This window comes from Ptiloglossa arizonensis, chromosome 8 (assembly GCF_051014685.1).
Source record: "Ptiloglossa arizonensis isolate GNS036 chromosome 8, iyPtiAriz1_principal, whole genome shotgun sequence".
In the NCBI taxonomy this organism is placed as follows: domain Eukaryota; kingdom Metazoa; phylum Arthropoda; class Insecta; order Hymenoptera; family Colletidae; genus Ptiloglossa; species Ptiloglossa arizonensis.
Window position 1 is genome coordinate 10059430 of NC_135055.1, and position 18002 is coordinate 10077431.

General features: G+C 35.9%; 2 protein-coding genes across 3 annotated transcripts in view; one reads left to right on the forward strand and one right to left on the reverse strand.

The window, feature by feature from the left end:
* Positions 1-18002, forward strand: part of LOC143150541 (furin-like protease 1) — a 373697-nt gene that overhangs the window by 252754 nt on the left and 102941 nt on the right. The gene's annotated exons all lie outside the window — the stretch shown is intronic.
* LOC143150321 (uncharacterized) overlaps positions 1-18002 on the reverse strand; it is an 80442-nt gene that overhangs the window by 48036 nt on the left and 14404 nt on the right. The window contains exons 3-13 of the mRNA XM_076318506.1: positions 16512-16673; positions 14235-14335; positions 13169-13326; positions 11147-11324; positions 9069-9505; positions 7174-7445; positions 6680-6884; positions 6588-6649; positions 5025-5701; positions 1107-1229; positions 281-507 (exon numbers count right to left, since the gene is read on the reverse strand). Coding sequence (XP_076174621.1) covers positions 281-507; positions 1107-1229; positions 5025-5701; positions 6588-6649; positions 6680-6884; positions 7174-7445; positions 9069-9505; positions 11147-11324; positions 13169-13326; positions 14235-14335; positions 16512-16673 — 2602 coding nt within the window. The remainder of the gene's footprint in view (positions 1-280; positions 508-1106; positions 1230-5024; positions 5702-6587; positions 6650-6679; positions 6885-7173; positions 7446-9068; positions 9506-11146; positions 11325-13168; positions 13327-14234; positions 14336-16511; positions 16674-18002) is intronic.

Below are 18002 nucleotides of genomic sequence, written 5' to 3' on the forward strand. Positions count from 1 at the left end.
AATAGGATTAAACCTAAACTGTTCAACTTATGCACAACGATGGACTCCCTGTTCCCCAAGCTCCTCGTTCCTGGAACAGTAGTCATCGTGCAAGTGAAAATGTGTGACTGGAAAAATTCTGGACACTCGCTGTTTCTCGTACCTTCTTCTTCCAGCTTGAAAGAAAAGTGGCAGAAATTTCGTAGAGCGCGACAGTACAATCGTCACTCGATCGACCGAAACCTCGAAATTCCTGAATAACTTCTGTTTCGAGCGGCTCCGTGTTTCTTCCGAGCTCTACCCTCGACGCGTTTCTCGATCGATGTCGACATGGGAACACCGAGCATCTCCGAGAATACCTCCACGATACTCTTCTCTTTCGGAGGGATGCAAGGTTTCAGAGGTACTGTCTTCTTTGTTTTTCCTACGTCCTCGATCGTCTCGTCCCCCACCGTGTCTTCGTCCACCGACTCCTCCTTGCGATCGTCCGTAAAACTGCGGAGTGATCGTTCGCTGCTCGGCTCCGTTCTGTTTTCACGTGGACATTGAACCGTCTTGTTAATGAAAAATTCGCACCTTGGTCAGTCGACAACTGTCTCTTAACTCTACCACGTTACGTAAGCGTTTTATCTAACTCCTGACAATTCGAATAAATGAAAGATCTACGATTCTTTCGAGTTCAAAGTACGGTATATTGATACGTTAAAGGTTATGCCACCTTAACGACGTCAAAACAGAGTTTTGCTTTCGTGAGATTATTTTTGTACCAGTTACGTACAAAAGTACTTACTTTGTACGAGTTTTGCTTACGTACGATAAACTTTTGATAAATATTCTTTGTGTTTGCATTAGACGCAAGAAAAAAAAATGGCGTCGATTCTCATCCGGGGTGTGTACGACATACGCAATGCGTTGACGTTATTTCGACTTCGTTAATGTTTAAAATTAAAAGTCGAGCGACGTTATTAATCCTTAAAGTATTCCCTATCGTATTACGTGGGAAATTTTGTTAAATTCAAACACTTTTTGAATTTATAGTTTTTATAAGAAATATAAAGAAAATCATACGTAGAGAAAAATATTATACATTATATAATATGGTTGAGAATATTATTTATAAATTTTACCGAAATCGAGTTAACGGTGTTTGAATTAGCCAAGACGTCAATACAACAAATTTGGCCCAGTTCATTAACACTTGCATACAAAATATCACTGTAGGCGTCATATTTCTGTCATTAACATTAGAACTACCGAAAATTGACATATACCATTTTATGACATATACCATTAACATATACTATTTCTACCAAACAGATCCAATCGACTTGTTTTCGAAAAATACGATATTCAAAAGATAAATGTACTTTATGGAAGAATTCTGTCATACTTGACTACCGTCTATCGGAAAGTCTTGGTTATCACGATGTTGTTAAAGATTATGATCTTTCTTCTTTATACTCACTGGTAAGTTTTTCATCCAATTGAAAAGAAAACTCTTTACTCGATACGTTTATACCAGTTAATTTTCAGTAACTCAGACTTCGGTTATTTCTCGGAAACAAGGTCGTAACTTTTTCCTGAAGCAGAACTCCATATCAGTTGATAGTTATAAATACACCTGTTTTACGCTTATTAACTTGGATGTTTCTTTCTATGTATTATACTTCGATATTTCTGTACTGAAAGAATCCTTAAAGTACATAAGAAACTTTTGGCATACGAATATAATCAAAAATTACTTATATTTTGCGAGAGATCAATATTCCAGGTGTACTATATAAAAGTCTTAGGAAAAAAGAAAAAAGAAATTTATAAAATAAACCAGTTGTGTATCTCAATAAACATCAGACAAAATTTCGGATATGAAAATGTTTTCAAAATGTGTAATAATTATACAAAAAATATCCAGTAAGTCACTCTTTGACTCTCTTGATAGTTCTAGTGTTAATACCATTTTTTCAATATGACTTTTTTATGTGATATTTAAAAATCGAAACACTAGTTTCGTATAAAAGAAAAACATGGATTATTTTTTCGCTGCAAAAGTGGCATAACCATTTCACACGTTCACTGTCCGTTGATCGAAACGTGGGTCAAAACATTTTCTGCTAAAAGTTCGTTGATTGTGTACCTAAATTTGGAGTAAATTCGATTGCAAATATTTGACTATTATACTGTTACAAGTATAGAACCACTGTAAAAAAAAAACCATCGTTTCTAAACAATTAGAATTTATTTGCACAGTTAGTAACGAAAGAAAAATAATAGTGCCATTTGAAATGGCTTTTATAGTGATAAAGGCTTGCAAACGACACGACTAATTGGCTATCGCGACACGCACCAAGGTTATTTCAGAAGCTGTTTTTATCAGAGGGATTTTCAGACCATCTAAATTTGTAGAAGTGGTTTTGCAGACCATATTACCCAACCTTGGTCATACTTTATAATCGTCCGTAAATGGATTCAAATTTGAGCTACCAAAAACTCAAAGATACGGTTTTATAAAAAAATATTTCAAACAGTAGGATCACGGTATCCAGGGAAACGTACAGTACAGTAGTTAAAATTTTGCTGTCTTATCCTTTTACTCCTGAATTATGTAAATCAGTCGTATAAAAATCCGTCTATAATATGTGTATCGTACCTGTTAACTCCATTTTGTGTAATAATATGTGTAATATGTGTATCGTACCTGTTAACTCTATTTTGTGTAATAATATGTGTAATAGATAGTTAAAAATGCGTATCGTACTTGTTAACTCTATTTTGTACGCAAATATTATGATACATGGTCTGAAACGTAAAGCTATTGTTACATCGTGTGCATTTTCTTTTAAAAATAACGTCGACAATTATGAATTCGCATGCATTATGAATATAAAAAGAGCATTTTATACTGGGAATTATGATAAATATATTTATGTTCAGAGGTTTCGTATAGAAACATTTCCATAATTTTTGTACAATATGGGATTTTGCTCTCTGAAATTTACAAAGAATTTTATACCCAGCACGTGTTAAAACATGCAGCGGCGTTAATTGTTGTTGCATTGATATTCGTTTACACTCAGATAGAATTGGAATTGCGAATATTAAATTGCATCTGGTGCTTCTCATAAAAGGACCGTATTAAAATACGTCACAATGCAAATTGAGTTAAAAATCTTTCAGTGAAGTTTAAACGAAGTTTGTATTTATTTCTCGTATCCATTTAGTTGCTGTAGTTTATAAACGCGATAAAATGAAATTAAATTCTTCGTACGATTAGCAGAATATTTTATTTTCAATTTACGGAAAATTGAGAGACTGTAAATTAGTATTTTCCTATCGGATATTGTAATTTCGGAGTATGTACTTTTGCTTGTTGAAATGTAAATGAAGGCAGAACAAAAATTTCGATTCGCTTTTTCTCGACATCAGTTTTTCCACGCTTCCTTGGGAGAGAAATAAATGAAAGTTTTTCTTGAACCACCGATTCAAATTTCAGATTGTACGTAAAAAAAAAAGACAGATTTATTATATTAATATATTATATACAATAATATATTAATTCAAACAGATTTATCGAGTAGTTTTCTTTTGATAATTGTTTAAACTGGACAAGTTTTTGTTTGTTTCCAATCATAGAAAAAGAGCAATAGAGGTCCAGTGTTTCGATTCCTTTTTCCTTTTTTTAGATGAGAAAACGTGTAAGGAAATCAAAGTGAAGTGAAGTGAACAATCCCAATTGCGTTACTTGCCCTAAACACCGAGTACAATTTTGTGGTGTCCAAAAGTATTTTAGAAACTATTCTCATCAGGACATTCTTCCAACTATCCAAATTTCTATGAGAAGTTTTACTGACCATATTCTCCAAATCTGACTATAATGTATAATCAAGTGGGTCTAAAGTTGGGCACATAGTTGTCCAGTGATGGAGCTTCGTGGAAAGTATCCCACCAAGGGTTGACGCGTCTTGTCTTCTGTGAGATAGACTTTTAAATTGGGGTCAAAACTTACCAAAAAAGTATGCTAGAAGAAGAAGTAAAAACTCTGAATACGACTTTCTTCTAAAATTAAAGGTAACTTTTCTAACGAGACTGCACACCAGCTCGCAAATTAAATACAACCCGGAAATGACTACAGTTCAACATCTCGGAATTCTTTTCAGTTGAAAATTAATCCCCGCAGTAAACCAAATTTGAATCCGTTTGATTATACGTGATCTGCAAGACTTTCAGAAATTTAGACAGTTCGAAGAACGCCTTAACGAAATCAGCTTCTGAAATAATCCTGGACGATTATTCTCCTTGTTTGTAAGCCTACAATCACCGCAAGGGATGGCTATTTTTAACACCCTGCACTCCAACTTTTCTGCACAACATTCGACCAAGGGATCGAATTTATTTTTGCCCTATACTGTGGGTATAAACTTCAGAATTTTAAAGTATAATGATAATACCTTCTTAAAGGATATTTCTTAAGGGATGTATAAAAATCAATAGCTTTAATGTAACTTGTAAGATGAATCCTTGGAGTACATTGGTAAACATTGTTTGTGCCTGGTAGAGCATACTTTCAATCCAAAATCTTAATATTACTATTACGTTTCTTTCATTATTAACTGTGTCAATAAATTTTGATTATTTGAAACTAACAATATTCCTTTTTTCTTTTTAAAGTTAAAACTTACGTTACGTTTATGGCTTCTACAACAGTGGTTCCTAAACTATGCACGTTCTATTACACGGTCGCTGCAGGATATTTTAAATTTTCAAGGGATTTATAAATGTAAAAAACATGAAAATGTAAAAATTAATATCTTTGCAAAATATTCTTTTTCTCTGTCGAACAAAAGACACTTATTAAGCACCGAGTTGCTCAAACTCGATCACTCGATAAACCGAATAGTCAGATATTTCTTTTAGTCTAGCCTCTCATCAACGATATAATAAAAATATTGCTAAAAAAGAAACTAAGGCCGCCACGAGCAGAGAAACATTAGTTTTGTTCTTTCGCTCAAAATCTACTTATCGCCTGGTTCATTTTATTTATTTCTCACCTGCTCCTCTCTGGTATACTCTTGACGATAAATTTACCCAGTTTGCCCCTCGACAACGTAACCTCCTTACTCTCTCTTCTGGCTCTCTCAACTTCTTGCGTCAATTCGAGGGGTATGTCCAGTATTTTCCAAATGGAGCCCGCTTGCCTGAAACGGATGCTCGACCTACGGATGGACTTCTTCGAGCTATCCATCAACTTCCCTAGCGAAACGCCGAAAGCATCCATGCTCGGCAATCTTCCGGTGCCAGGTTTCTCTATTATTGTCTTCTTTTTCCTGCGGGTTCTAAAACAGCAGATCTTCGGTCTGCAGATTTTACCCTTGCACGGCACAGGCAACGCGAACGTGATTTTCTGCTTCTTTTTCTTCCTCTTAGCTGTCTTCTCCATTACCGTTCTGCTCTTGGACCTCGCGAAGCTGAGTTCACTGGCTAGTTGTGAAGCTGCCGCATCTACGTCTAGGAACGATTTTAGCTTCTGACTTAATCCTTTCTTTTTTTGAAACTCCAATACCCTTGCTGAAATCTTCTTCACGGCCTTCTTTTTCGAGCCCTTCGTCTCCGCGTCTTCTTGCTGGGACTTCCTCTTTATCCTTCGATCGTGCTTCCTCGTTGAGCCGTAATGTGGCCGACTCGGGCAAACCTCTGGATCGTCCTTAACCGTGTACTTCTCAAATTCCTGATAATCGAACGGAATTACGCTTGCGCTTGTAGAAAAGTATTCGGTGTGTTTTTTTTCTTTGTTTCGGTTAAAGAGGTCTTCGACCGTAGAACGTGCATTTATACTGTTCTTCTCACTTTCTTTTTACAAAGACGCTATAAATCGTTTAATGCTTACCTAATTTCTTAGGTATATCTATTAATACTTTGGGAACATTCGCAAATTTTTTTAAAGAAAAAAGATACAAGCTGACGTCAGTGTGATAACCCCCCAAAAAATGGTTTCCATAATACCAACCGTTCTGTTTACCCGAAACGATTCTTAATTAGTATCATTTTGGCTATCGGAAGCAGTAGAATACGAAGAAACAGAAACAGTAATTAAAAAAGGGTGGACACTTTGAAGTTTGATTACCAATTGTTTTAGTTCTTTTCGTACCTTTCCGCGGGCTCGAAAAGTTCGAAAAATAAATATTTCGACTTCGTTCTGCTATCTACGAGAACATCATGTGCACCCAAGAATTGCCAAAAAAAATTTGAAACCAATGGGCTAAGTAAATTTTAATATATCATCGAAGCCATTTTGTAACATACAGTTATGAGAAAAATGCGTTTGATGTTCTCGTCTCTTTCGTATTACTACGAATTCGTTAATTTTGAAGATTCTGATCTAGAGTCTTGTAGATATAGTTTTCGAATCTTAATTAAGGATTAATAAAAGTAAAAATGTTTTCGATCGAATTCTAAACTGTCTAATGACTTTTTTACCATACTCGGGAATTATAGTGCGTAGAATCTATACTCGCCAAACATTCTTCGTGTGTTTTAGCATTCGATACCACAATATTTACATGCACTTGAAAATCGGTCTGTATACGCAACAGACAATCATTCTAACGCTTTACCTGTTCTATGATCTCGAAGTATCTCTGCTCCGCCTCGTTGAGTACATATGATGGCATATCTTCTCGAGGATACTTTATTACTTCTTTCGGACCGCTTTTCCGCTTTTCTTTGCTCGATACGCTCTGTGCTGAAATATGATCTCCCTGTTTCACGTTGGACGTGGTTTTCCTCTTTGACTTTAACCTTTCTTTCGCCTTCATGGCCGCTTCCTCTTCGGCCAGGATTTTTTGCACTAATTTGATTTCTCTTAACCGCACGTCCACCGCCTTCGTTAACTTTGAGCACCTTTCTATATACTGAAACGAATACGAAGAAATTTTTCACGGAGACTTATGTTTGCTAATGAACCGCAACCCGAAAACTCCAGGACGCAGTTTCAAATATGTTTCAAAGGTACATCGTTTCAATTCGACGTTTCATCTTTCTTTCCCGTTTTTTCGAAATCATGACGAGACAGTGTTAAGACACCCACGCTACTGTACTCGAATAGTACTCGTAATCATCTACACAGAGACTTACCTACACGCAGAAAGACACGATACGTCAAGAGCCAAATAGAATAGAACGTGTATTTGATATATTTACCTCCGAAAGGACACATCTCTCCTTTTTGTTGAACGACTGAAGGAAGTCCGTCGATTCGACCAGAAATACCTCTCCACAGGAGTTACCAATGGCCATGAGGGTACCTTCTTCGTAGGGTGCGATGGAGGTAAGCGGTTCCTTGCACAACTGCAATGTGAAAATGGGTTGTCGAATACTCTGAAGTAGATCCCAGGTTAACAAGGCTCCAGTGTCAGTGGCCACGTAAAAAACAGATTGTCTTGACTTGTTCCAGCAGCCGGCTGTTGGACTCTCTTTAAGAAATCTGACGGTAAAAAAAAAAAAACATTTCACGTTAAAACGTTCACACGTTACCTAGAGGGCAATGATTTTTCGAATAAATAACAATTGACAAGGGACAATCTCTGGAGAGAATTTTGTTCACTCGAAGCAGGATAAATTTATAAAACATTAAATAATACATCGAATAGATATTTTTCCGTGTCTGTTGATAAACGATTTAAGGGTGTGAAACTCCTCTGTAAAACTACACACACCGAAATAATCGTTCTGCAATTAAACTGATTCGTATATAGTACATAGTATTCGGTTTTAAAGACGTAGTTTGGTACTACTGTGCGTTGCACTTATCTATGTCCAAACTCCAACTGATGAGGATGAAATAATTCGTATAAAAACAATAGAATGAGATCAATTTGATTCCAACGAAGGAAATAAGTGGAATATACATTTTTATAATCGAGTGTATTGACGTTAATATTAAATTATCTCGTTATAAATACAGTCCGCGAGAAGATTGCCAGTGAGGATTAAATTTAACTTACTCTCTCTCTGACTGTTCAACGTTTCTGTACTTCATTCAATATCCAATGACAAACAAAAGATACGGTACACAAGCTTACGGGGGGACGATTGTTATAACCAATCAAATATGACGCTTTAGAACAATAGTACGGTTTGTTTGAAATCTATCTTTTCATTCCAGGGTCAACCAGGCCTCGTCTAAATATTTGCTTCGAGTAGACGAGTGCTGATAACCAATACGATGCTTTGAAAGAAAATATAGGTCGCTTTAAGCTTACCCTAACAGTCGAGGGTTAACCAGATTTCCTCTAAATATTTGCCTGAACTAGACAAGCTCTGATAGCCAATATGATGGTTTGAAAGAATGTGGGTCACTTTAATCCGACCCTATCAGAGGTTGTGGGTCAACCAGGTTTTCTGTAAATATATGCTTCGAGTAGACAAGTGTGTGTGGTTTTAATTCTGTCGTTCCAGTTGAGAGTTATACGAATGTCCACTAAATCTTTGTTCCAACGAGGCACATTGCAATCAACGCGATTCTTTGAAAAAATACGAATCACTTTAACCTCATCCCCTTAGTCGAGTATTAACAAGATTTGTTTCAAACATATCCGTAAACTATGTTTTGGATAAATAATTTCGGACAGAGAAAATTGGGTCGCTCGAATCCACACTTGTCGAAGATTAATTTCATTTTGTATCACATTCCTCTATTTGTACATTAAACAGGGTTACAGTTTGTCCCAATTTCGGAAGTTCGACGAGCATGCTCGATTATATTTCAATGACAACGTAAAAAAACCAATCCACAGAGTGAAAGCAAATTTTCACTAATCTTTGCTCCAATAAATTGCAATCAATACGTTTGTTAGAAAGAATATGATTCGCGTCGACTCCACCCTTTCGGTTGAGTGTTAATCAGATCGTAAACGTATGCTTCGGGTAAACAATTTTCGGATAAAGGAAGAATCGTCCGAAACCCTACCAGTTGAAGAATAATTTTGTTCTATACCAGATTCCTCTATCTTCGCATAGAATAAGGACCACAGCGTGTCCTAGTTTCGAGAGGTGATCGGGTATGCTTAATTATATTCCACGATACGTAAGAAAACTAACATACAGAGTGGAAACTAAGTTTCCTTCTCTGGTATCTTCCGACCAAATGCGCGCCGTCCAGTCACCGATGGATAAAAATAACCCCGGATTAAAGGGGTTGCGATCGACTGAGACCACCGGGCCATAATGCGCTTCGAATCTGACTGCCAGCTTCTCCGCGTTCGTCTTCGCTCTTCTCGACACGCTTACGATGACACCGTTATCCATGCCGAGCATAAACTTCGTGCCTGCCGTCGGCCCGTAATTCATACAGGAAACACCGATCGCTCTGTCCATGTCTGGCTCGTTCGGCCTCTCCAGATCGAACATCAGGATTTCCATCGGCTCTCGAATCCATCGGGTGTCCCACCACATGGCTCGGCCATCCGACGACGTGGAAAAGAATTCCGTGTTACTCTTCGTTGCTAGCCATTTTACCGCGTTTGCGTAGTCCCTCAAAGAAAAAGCAACTTTTATCTATTATATTTCTCTCGGTGGACTTTGACATTGAGAATGTATTCTCAGAAACGACGAGTACTCAAAGTTACCTTATTTTACTTTGTATGTTAATATTTATTCTAATATTTCTCTGAAAATATTACAATGCTGCGTACATGGTGCGCGTATGGATCAAGTACGTGTAAAAGCATTTCAACTATGAAAATATTCAATACCAAATATAAAACTAACTTTACGAATTGATCATCTCAACGAGACGATCAAAATGAATAAAACGAATAAAATGAAAAATTATTCTATTTGAAATACAATATTGTCCCGTTATAGGTTGTCCACTTGAGGGACAGGCACGACTTCCAACGAATCAATCCTCTATTTTGTAGTTCTGTTCTTTGCTGCAGCGAATGCAATAGACTGCTAGTGAACGAGACGGCTGATGACGGCGGCAGACCATAAAGACCCGCTCTAGTTTCAGCGGTTTCGATTGTACAGGGATACAGGAAAATAAATATCGTCTTTTTTAAAGAAAAGGTTATTCAAATTTGAAACAATTTTAATCAATCGTACTGTTACAATTACTATTCCAGTTGCGTGTATTATTATAGTTGAATTATTGTTAAATTATCACGGATCGGAAAAGAACTTTATTAAGAATAAAAAGGAAGATTGACATTCTTAACAAGGTGTTATCCCCAATTTAGCAGAGCAGTATCAAATCTGTATAGAAACAGTTGCTAACTGTATAGAAACTATGTAGCTAAAAGAGTCGATGAATTAAAATTACAAAAATGTAGGACATGCAGTTTCGAGAATTTGGAAAACTGCCTTTAGTGGTTTTCAGTACAGCCAGCAACGAGAAACCCATTCATGGATTTATCATTACAGAAAAAAGTATTGAAAATAGAAAACGAAACAGGGATACCGTTTCCATTCAATGACAGTAGGGGCTGGTTAACGAGGTTTAAAGATCGTTACGATATAAGGTTACGTCACAAATTAAGATTAGTTATCCAAACCGCTGAAACTCGAGCGAACTTTATGGTTTGCCGCTGTCATGTGATCTCTCGCTCGCGACTCTACAAAAGTGGAGGGAATAGAGATGCTACTTACAACAAAACACGAATGACGACCTATAACGAGATAATAGTGTATAAATAATAAAACAATCTAAAGAGAAATCAAGAGCCGTTCAAATAGAATAACACACAGTTACTGCAAGTGATATGTAGACAAGATAATAATTATCTTAACTATTTATTTGAATAATACCCAAGCCTGCTATGCACTCAACGTATACATGTACACGCATTGATAGTTACCAACAAAACGTATCACTTCTTAAAGTGATCTTTGCATTTATAAAAAATAATTTCAACTTATATTTATTTTCAAAAATAATTCTATTTACTAGACCATAAATTGTCCACCCTTCGTATAGATTATTTAGTAAATTTCATTCAAAGGTCTGTAACGTTACTAATTTTTCGAATTTCCAAAAAATCGAGTTTCGTCTACCTCCAAACTAGATATATCTACTCCTTGAACAAACGTGTATCAATTAAATTACAAAGCGAGGAGAAGCTTCGCAGACCCGTTACCAAAGCTTGGTGACCAAACACGTCTCTCTCGCGCTTACCTATGACTAAATTGTAGATGCGAGACCTGAACGGGAGTCATGCCGGTTCTGATATCCCAGTTGCAGACTTGACCTGTCATAAGACCACTGGCGAGGACTGAAGGATCCCGAGGATTAAATTCGCAGACTACGGACGGACTAAACGGCTCCAGGGCCATGTAAGGCACGTTGGGATTGTCTGCGCAGAAAATGACGAAGGCGTTTCTTAATCCGGATTCGATAAGAAAGCGGTCCCTGTACTGTCCAGATTTTCATCGGCTCGTTTACATTCAACAATAACTCATTGCATTTGAAACGCGAAACAAGCTGGCGTAAGTCACCGAACACTCTCCTCAAATCGCCAGTCTACAATCGGATCAGAATCAATTAGACGTTCAAGGTTACTTCTCCGATTGTAAATCACGCAAAGAACGAGTCTTTCTTTCACGTTGTGCCAACTTGATTCTGCGTGTACCTGCAGATTTACGCGAGTAGGCGAGAGATGAAACGATCGGGACAGTCAAACGATACGACAGGGATAACGTCTTGGTGACCATGAGCGGACAATTAACTGTAATCCGATTGTGGTGCACGCGTCTTTTTATAATTTGTCAATATTTCATGAAAAGTTTACTAGCAAAAGGTCAGTTGAACCATAGTAATCTTCTATCGCACGCGACAACGGAAAGACGTTTAAATAAAATGTTACAAACGTCAGACAACCATATGCGTCAAGGGAAGGATCAATAGGAGTTGTAAAGAAGGTTGATTTACGTTGTCCGTTCAGGGACCTTTCGTACCCGACAAATACAGTTGATGAAAAGAAGAAAGATGTACATACATTATACATAGTTCTTCTTTTCATCAACTGCATACGTTGTATACGAAACGTGTCTGAACAGGTAGTATAAATCGACCTTGACTCGCTGAGATGAAACGAATGTCGCTCCCTTTCTTCTCTCTAAGTTCTGAACTTAGTGTCTTTTCTCTTACGACTTTCCTTTATTCGTGTTGGTTGGTATCACCCCGAGAAACAGAAAATTCTGCAAATTGTTTAGAATAAAGAAACGATAGATAAACGTTTGATGGTTTTCACATCTTTGTAGGTGTTTCTAACATTTCTATTTAAGGGGGCAATCTGCTACTTTGAGTCAAAGATTAAGGTTTCTTAATCAGTTTTCTTTTCTACGAAGAAACAATTCGTTCGAAATGAAAATTAGTAGATATATACCTCATCTAATACAGTTTAATGTTATATATGTTACTCAAAATGTAAAATATTCTACTTCAATAGTGCTCATGATTTGATGACAATCTGGACTAGTTTATCCATCGCGTGAACCTTCATAAAGTCACAATTTCAAAGATTATAAAACTGGCATTACTCTGATCAGAAATTCTGTTTTTCAACCCTTTCTCATTTTCTTAAATATTAATTTTTTACATAGGAACAGACTTTATAGAAAAACAAAGTAGTAATTTCTCTTTATTATATATTGGATCGAATCCTTGATTTTTCGTATTTTTCAACAATTCGTACATTATTAATCTCTACGTGGTTTAACTATTCTATACGATCTTTCATTCTTCGAGTATTGCCTTAAAATCGGCAGGATAGATCTTGAGGTAAATGTACTTTGAGAAAATGTAAAACCCTTGGAGAGTTTTATCCTAATTAAATTTTCCAGTGATATGACACAGTAACGTAGTTAAAAAAAATAGATAAATGTTGCAGATTAATATCGATTTGTAAGAGAGACTAATTTCTTACTTCTGCACTGAATTTATTTATATTCGTGCAACGTTACCGCGTAAAGAAACGAAGCGACAGACTTTTCAACGATGTCTAGTCAAAAACTAACAAACGCTTGAATTCAACCCTCGTTTCAATCTCGACCATTTTCGGCTAACGTCCATTTCCATGGCAGAAGGCTATGCAAAGGGATGCAAAACGATGCAAATATCCCGCGATCCTGCTAATGCGGCGAAAATGGGGCCAGGGGCTAAGACGCGAAAGCGCTTCGCTGCTCTTCTTCTACCTACCGACCTGCCAAATATACACCCTATTACTGTAATCTGGCTGTCTCCCAAACTTCAAGAAACAGTAAGAGACCACGATCCTGCTGCCAGAATCCGGTGACCAAGAGATATTGGTTACCGGCCTCTTCGGCGTCTCCGGGTCCGCGTAGACATTCACGGTCCTGAAAACCGATTTACAGAAGATGATCGTCAGAAGAGTCACGGTCGCCTCTGTGTTTCTGGCACGACCGATCACAGGAGTGACAAACCACTCGAGGTGAAGCCAAGGCTCTTGATTTGCGATACCGATCGCAACCGAACGGGATCAATTTGAAGAATAATTTATCCGTAATGAGTAGCGACGAACTCGAGCGTATCGCGAGTAGTATCGAAACCACGCGAGGTGTGTACAATCCTGCGAGAGTAACGCGAAAAACAAACGCGGTCGTACAGAAAATAATGAATGGAGTTTCGAGACTAAGGCTGGGACTACCTAATGTCGAATTTTTCCGTATTCGAACACTCGAACGTTTGAATAGTTCGTGTTCCGATCAAGTATCTGAATATTCGTAGTGTTTGAATTGTATAGTATGGGTTAGAAGTGAGTTTTGTTTTTTTTTTTTTTTTATTCGAATAATGACATTGAAATATTTAAATATTCAAAATTTTTAGAAATTGTTAAGTATCTACAAGTTGTGTATAAATTATTCGAATAATCCCAGCCCTAATCGAAAACCGCATCTTGCTCTATAATTCTACATTTTAATCGATAACAAAAATATTTGAAGGAATTAATAAAATTATAGAGTATAAAACGGCTTCGATTTTCAAAAAGTTAAATCTAAAATATTTTAATAAAATTCTCTTAAAGGTTCTTGTGCGTATCCTTAATTCAATTTCAATTTCAAAATAACTTAGTTTTAGTTTCAAATAGATAGAAAAAGAATATGTCGACGTATCATTAAAGTATGACAATAAGAAACATAAAACATGTGTTTTCCGAAAGGAAAAGTGCTTTCATCGTGTAAAGTCAACGAGGTGAAAATAAACTGAGTAAAATTTTAAGACGGTTTAACGTGTAGTCACTCACCTGATACAAAATGATTGTACCAACTTTGTCATTGTTATGTCGTCGAAATAGTTCTGGTAAATGTTTATCGTGCCATTTTGAAGAATACTTGGCTCCATGATCTGCAACAGAACTTAATTTAACGTTTCTAACGATCGTCGACACAATAGCAGTCGAACGATTCTGCTGCTGCGCCAAGAGTTGGTACTAATTAGCAAATCTTGACACGGAAGCTTTCGCAGTACAAAGATCAACTTGTTTCATGAACGAAACATCTAATGAGATGCAATCTATGAATTCGTCAGTAATCAACAAATAAGTTAGAATATACACAGATACATTTAGGCGTATTGTCGAATGTTCAAATATCTATTTAAAAAAGAATATAAGTTTATATTGATAAAATTAAATTAATTATTGTTTGAATTTCTTAATTAGGACCTACTTTTTAAAGAGTTACGTATATTCTTCCATTTATAAAATTTACGAAATTACAATTGTTCAATCTAATGTAAGAATAATTTTTATTTTGTCACAAAAAAGAAAGAATACTGCCAGTGAATATTTAAGAAACGGATATTCAAAATTGTAGATCCGTTTGATTAGACAATTAGGAAATAAGCAGAATGACTTTGTATAACTGTAAGTAAAAAGAAAGTGAGATGTATACAGTTTAGTATCACATGAATTCCATCTTGGATCACCGATCACTGATATTAAAAACACAAAACACGTGAAATGGATATAATTATAAACTCGAGAGTGCATTTTATTGCACGTTCTTGGACTTCCATGTGATACAGAAGAATTCGATAATTTCGATTTACTACAAGTTTTTCTGGTAATACTTTATCTTTTTACTTTGCTACCACACTTCTATTATTATACTGAAAATGAAACCTTCCTGATTACTCTCGTGCATCAGCTAAAGAAATTCTTCCGAGAAATTTGTTCAGAGAATATGAATGCATACATTGACCGAGGATTATGCGTTGATTGGAGGGAATTTTATGGGTAATGCAGTACGGAAACTAGTAAAAAATTAGAAATGGCCATGAAATGGATCGATTCACGAACGGTTTAGCTTCCTAGCTGGTGACCGTCCCTGAACTCAAGAAACTGAAAGACGTTATTCCCGCTAAAGTTAACTTTTAACCTTTCAACCGACGAAGACTGCATATACCATGTTCTTTTCACTCCCATTGCACAGACACTATATCTTCGTCTGTTTGTTTTCTTTTTGTCATACTCGCGAACTAACTAAACAAACTAAAAATAATAATTGGCATTTGTTCTTTTCAATAGCATCAAACATAACGAAATCTCTTTCATAAAGTCAGTTTTCTATATAAAATTATAAATATATATATATATATATATATATATATATATATAATATTTATAAATTTAATACAATTAACAAAAATAAAACGAAATTATAACGATTGTTAAATATTCCTTATATTTTTTTTATTCCTACAAATGTGTCAATTCAGAAAAATACTAACTTTATTCGGTGTAGCATTAGATCTTTCAGACTGTTTTCAAATTCAATTAGTATTCGATGCTTCTTAGAGCTATTAAATGTTTACAAACGTACAACACACCAGTCACTTTATAGCATTGTACCTTTAATTTTAAAACAATTTGAAAGACCTAATGACACACCCGATAAATTTAATCTTTCTTTGAATTAGCATATTTGTAAAAATAAAACGGATATAAAGAATAGTTAACAATGGTTATTTATTTAATACGAAGAAGCAAATTTAACGAATAATTTTATAAGAAACTTTTTCGAATTTATTAGCAATTACTGGTGTTGAATCGTGCGGATCGAAAATTAGAAGAAAATAAATTCTTTCGTTAAGAAATAACACAAGAAGAAAATTTGATTTCCAAAGCAAAAAGTCGGAACGAAATTTAAAGTATACACACTTGTTCAAGATTGTACTCGCCTCGTTTACTTTATTCAAATCTTTTAATAAAAATGAAAATATATTCCAATAACTCTCAACTCAGCCAGGGAGCATCTCCAAATATACGATAGTCTGCTGGTATGTAAATGCCACACTCTCGCATTAAGTTTCAATATAGAGTATATTATATAAATTAAATAGCCCGATAAAAATCTCTAAATTAATTGCACCCTACTTCTTTCGTCACGGATTAAGCTCAATCGATAAAGAACGTACGCTAAATCGATATTGAACAAGGAAACATCTTTGAAGTTGGAAAGTGACGAACTCTCCTCTTAACCATGGAGCCTCGAGCTCGATCGATCAAGCGACAACTTACCTCGAACAGGTTATGTAATTTCGGCGCCCAGTTGTCGTCCTTCTCGGTCCTCCTGCGAAACCTCGCAGTAGCTTCCTCGTCCCTTGGGTTGATCTCCTTCGGCCATCCGCCCTCCAAGTGAAACATTCCGGAATTTCTCATCGTTTTGCCAGTGGTTTGGACCTGAAATTCCGAGAGAACAGCCGTCAGAGTGAGAAAACTAGACGACCAAGTACGATTCTAGGGAAAGATTTCAAGGAGGGACCCAACTCCAGGATAATTTACGTGGCGTTTACCGAACTTGAGAAACTTTATCGCGCAAACCTAGCGAATTCGAGCAACAGTTATTTCTTCTGTGAACAATGCAACCGAGCCACTGAGAATTCGGGAAACGTGTAGAGAAAGTGTCGTAAGAGTTTGTCTTCGTATTTCTCTTCCACCTTAAGGGCATCTGTGTGTGAAACGTATTTAAAATATCGGGCCAAAAGTAAAACCAGAATGGTATTGAAACAAAAATTAAACTAAATAAAGATTGGAGAATCAAGGTTGAACCTAGGGCAGGCTTGCGTTTTCAACGGTATAAATGTGTCAAAAATAGTGCTTTAGATACATGCGTTACAAATTACAAATCCTGCAAACACAATAAATATGTAATTTGACCATATGTATAGTATATGTATATTACAAATACAGTAAAAATTCGAAATTTTCGAGAAGAATGCATCCAAAGCCGTGCATTCTGAAAAAGTGTTCTTTATAAGAAAACACTTGTAATTAGTTCTCAGTTTTTCTGTAATTTACAACAAAATAAAATGATTTTTCAGTAGATAACCAAGCCTCGTTTCTCGTGTGTACGCTTTAATTGTGATTCTACACGCGTTGGAGAGTTGTGTACTTAATAGCAGATTAATTATTTGACAAGCATTTGCATGAAAGATTAATCGGTGTGCATAATTTGATCTCCAACGCGAGAGACGATTAGCACACGTCCATTCAACTGTAAATTCACTATAAATGTACATATTTCACCGAAAACTTTCGTACGACACATCGCGTAAAACTTCTGCCTTGTAATGCGATGAACGTTCTAATATCCATTTTAATTTTCGTACAAATTATAAACAAATAAAAATAAATACCAATGCTGTAATACATTTGATAACAATGCAAGTATATTTCTATTTTATCTTCTGCGATCGAAAGAAAATTTGTACGTATATTTTATTGTCTTTCAAACTATAATAGTTTACCGAAACAACAGCACTACATTCATGAAAGTAGAAATAATTATTATAGACATTGCTTATGAATTTCGTGTGTGCAACAGAAGCATCAATTTCTAAAAATTCAATTCAGATATTATATAGATAAAAACGTACATTATATCGTTTGATAACTCTCGAATAAAATGCAATGTGGTACTATTAAAATTGTTGAAATAATATCGTACTTTGAAATTATTTAGATATTCCTCCGACAATTGCTTTCCAGAAATTCAGGGCACAATATATT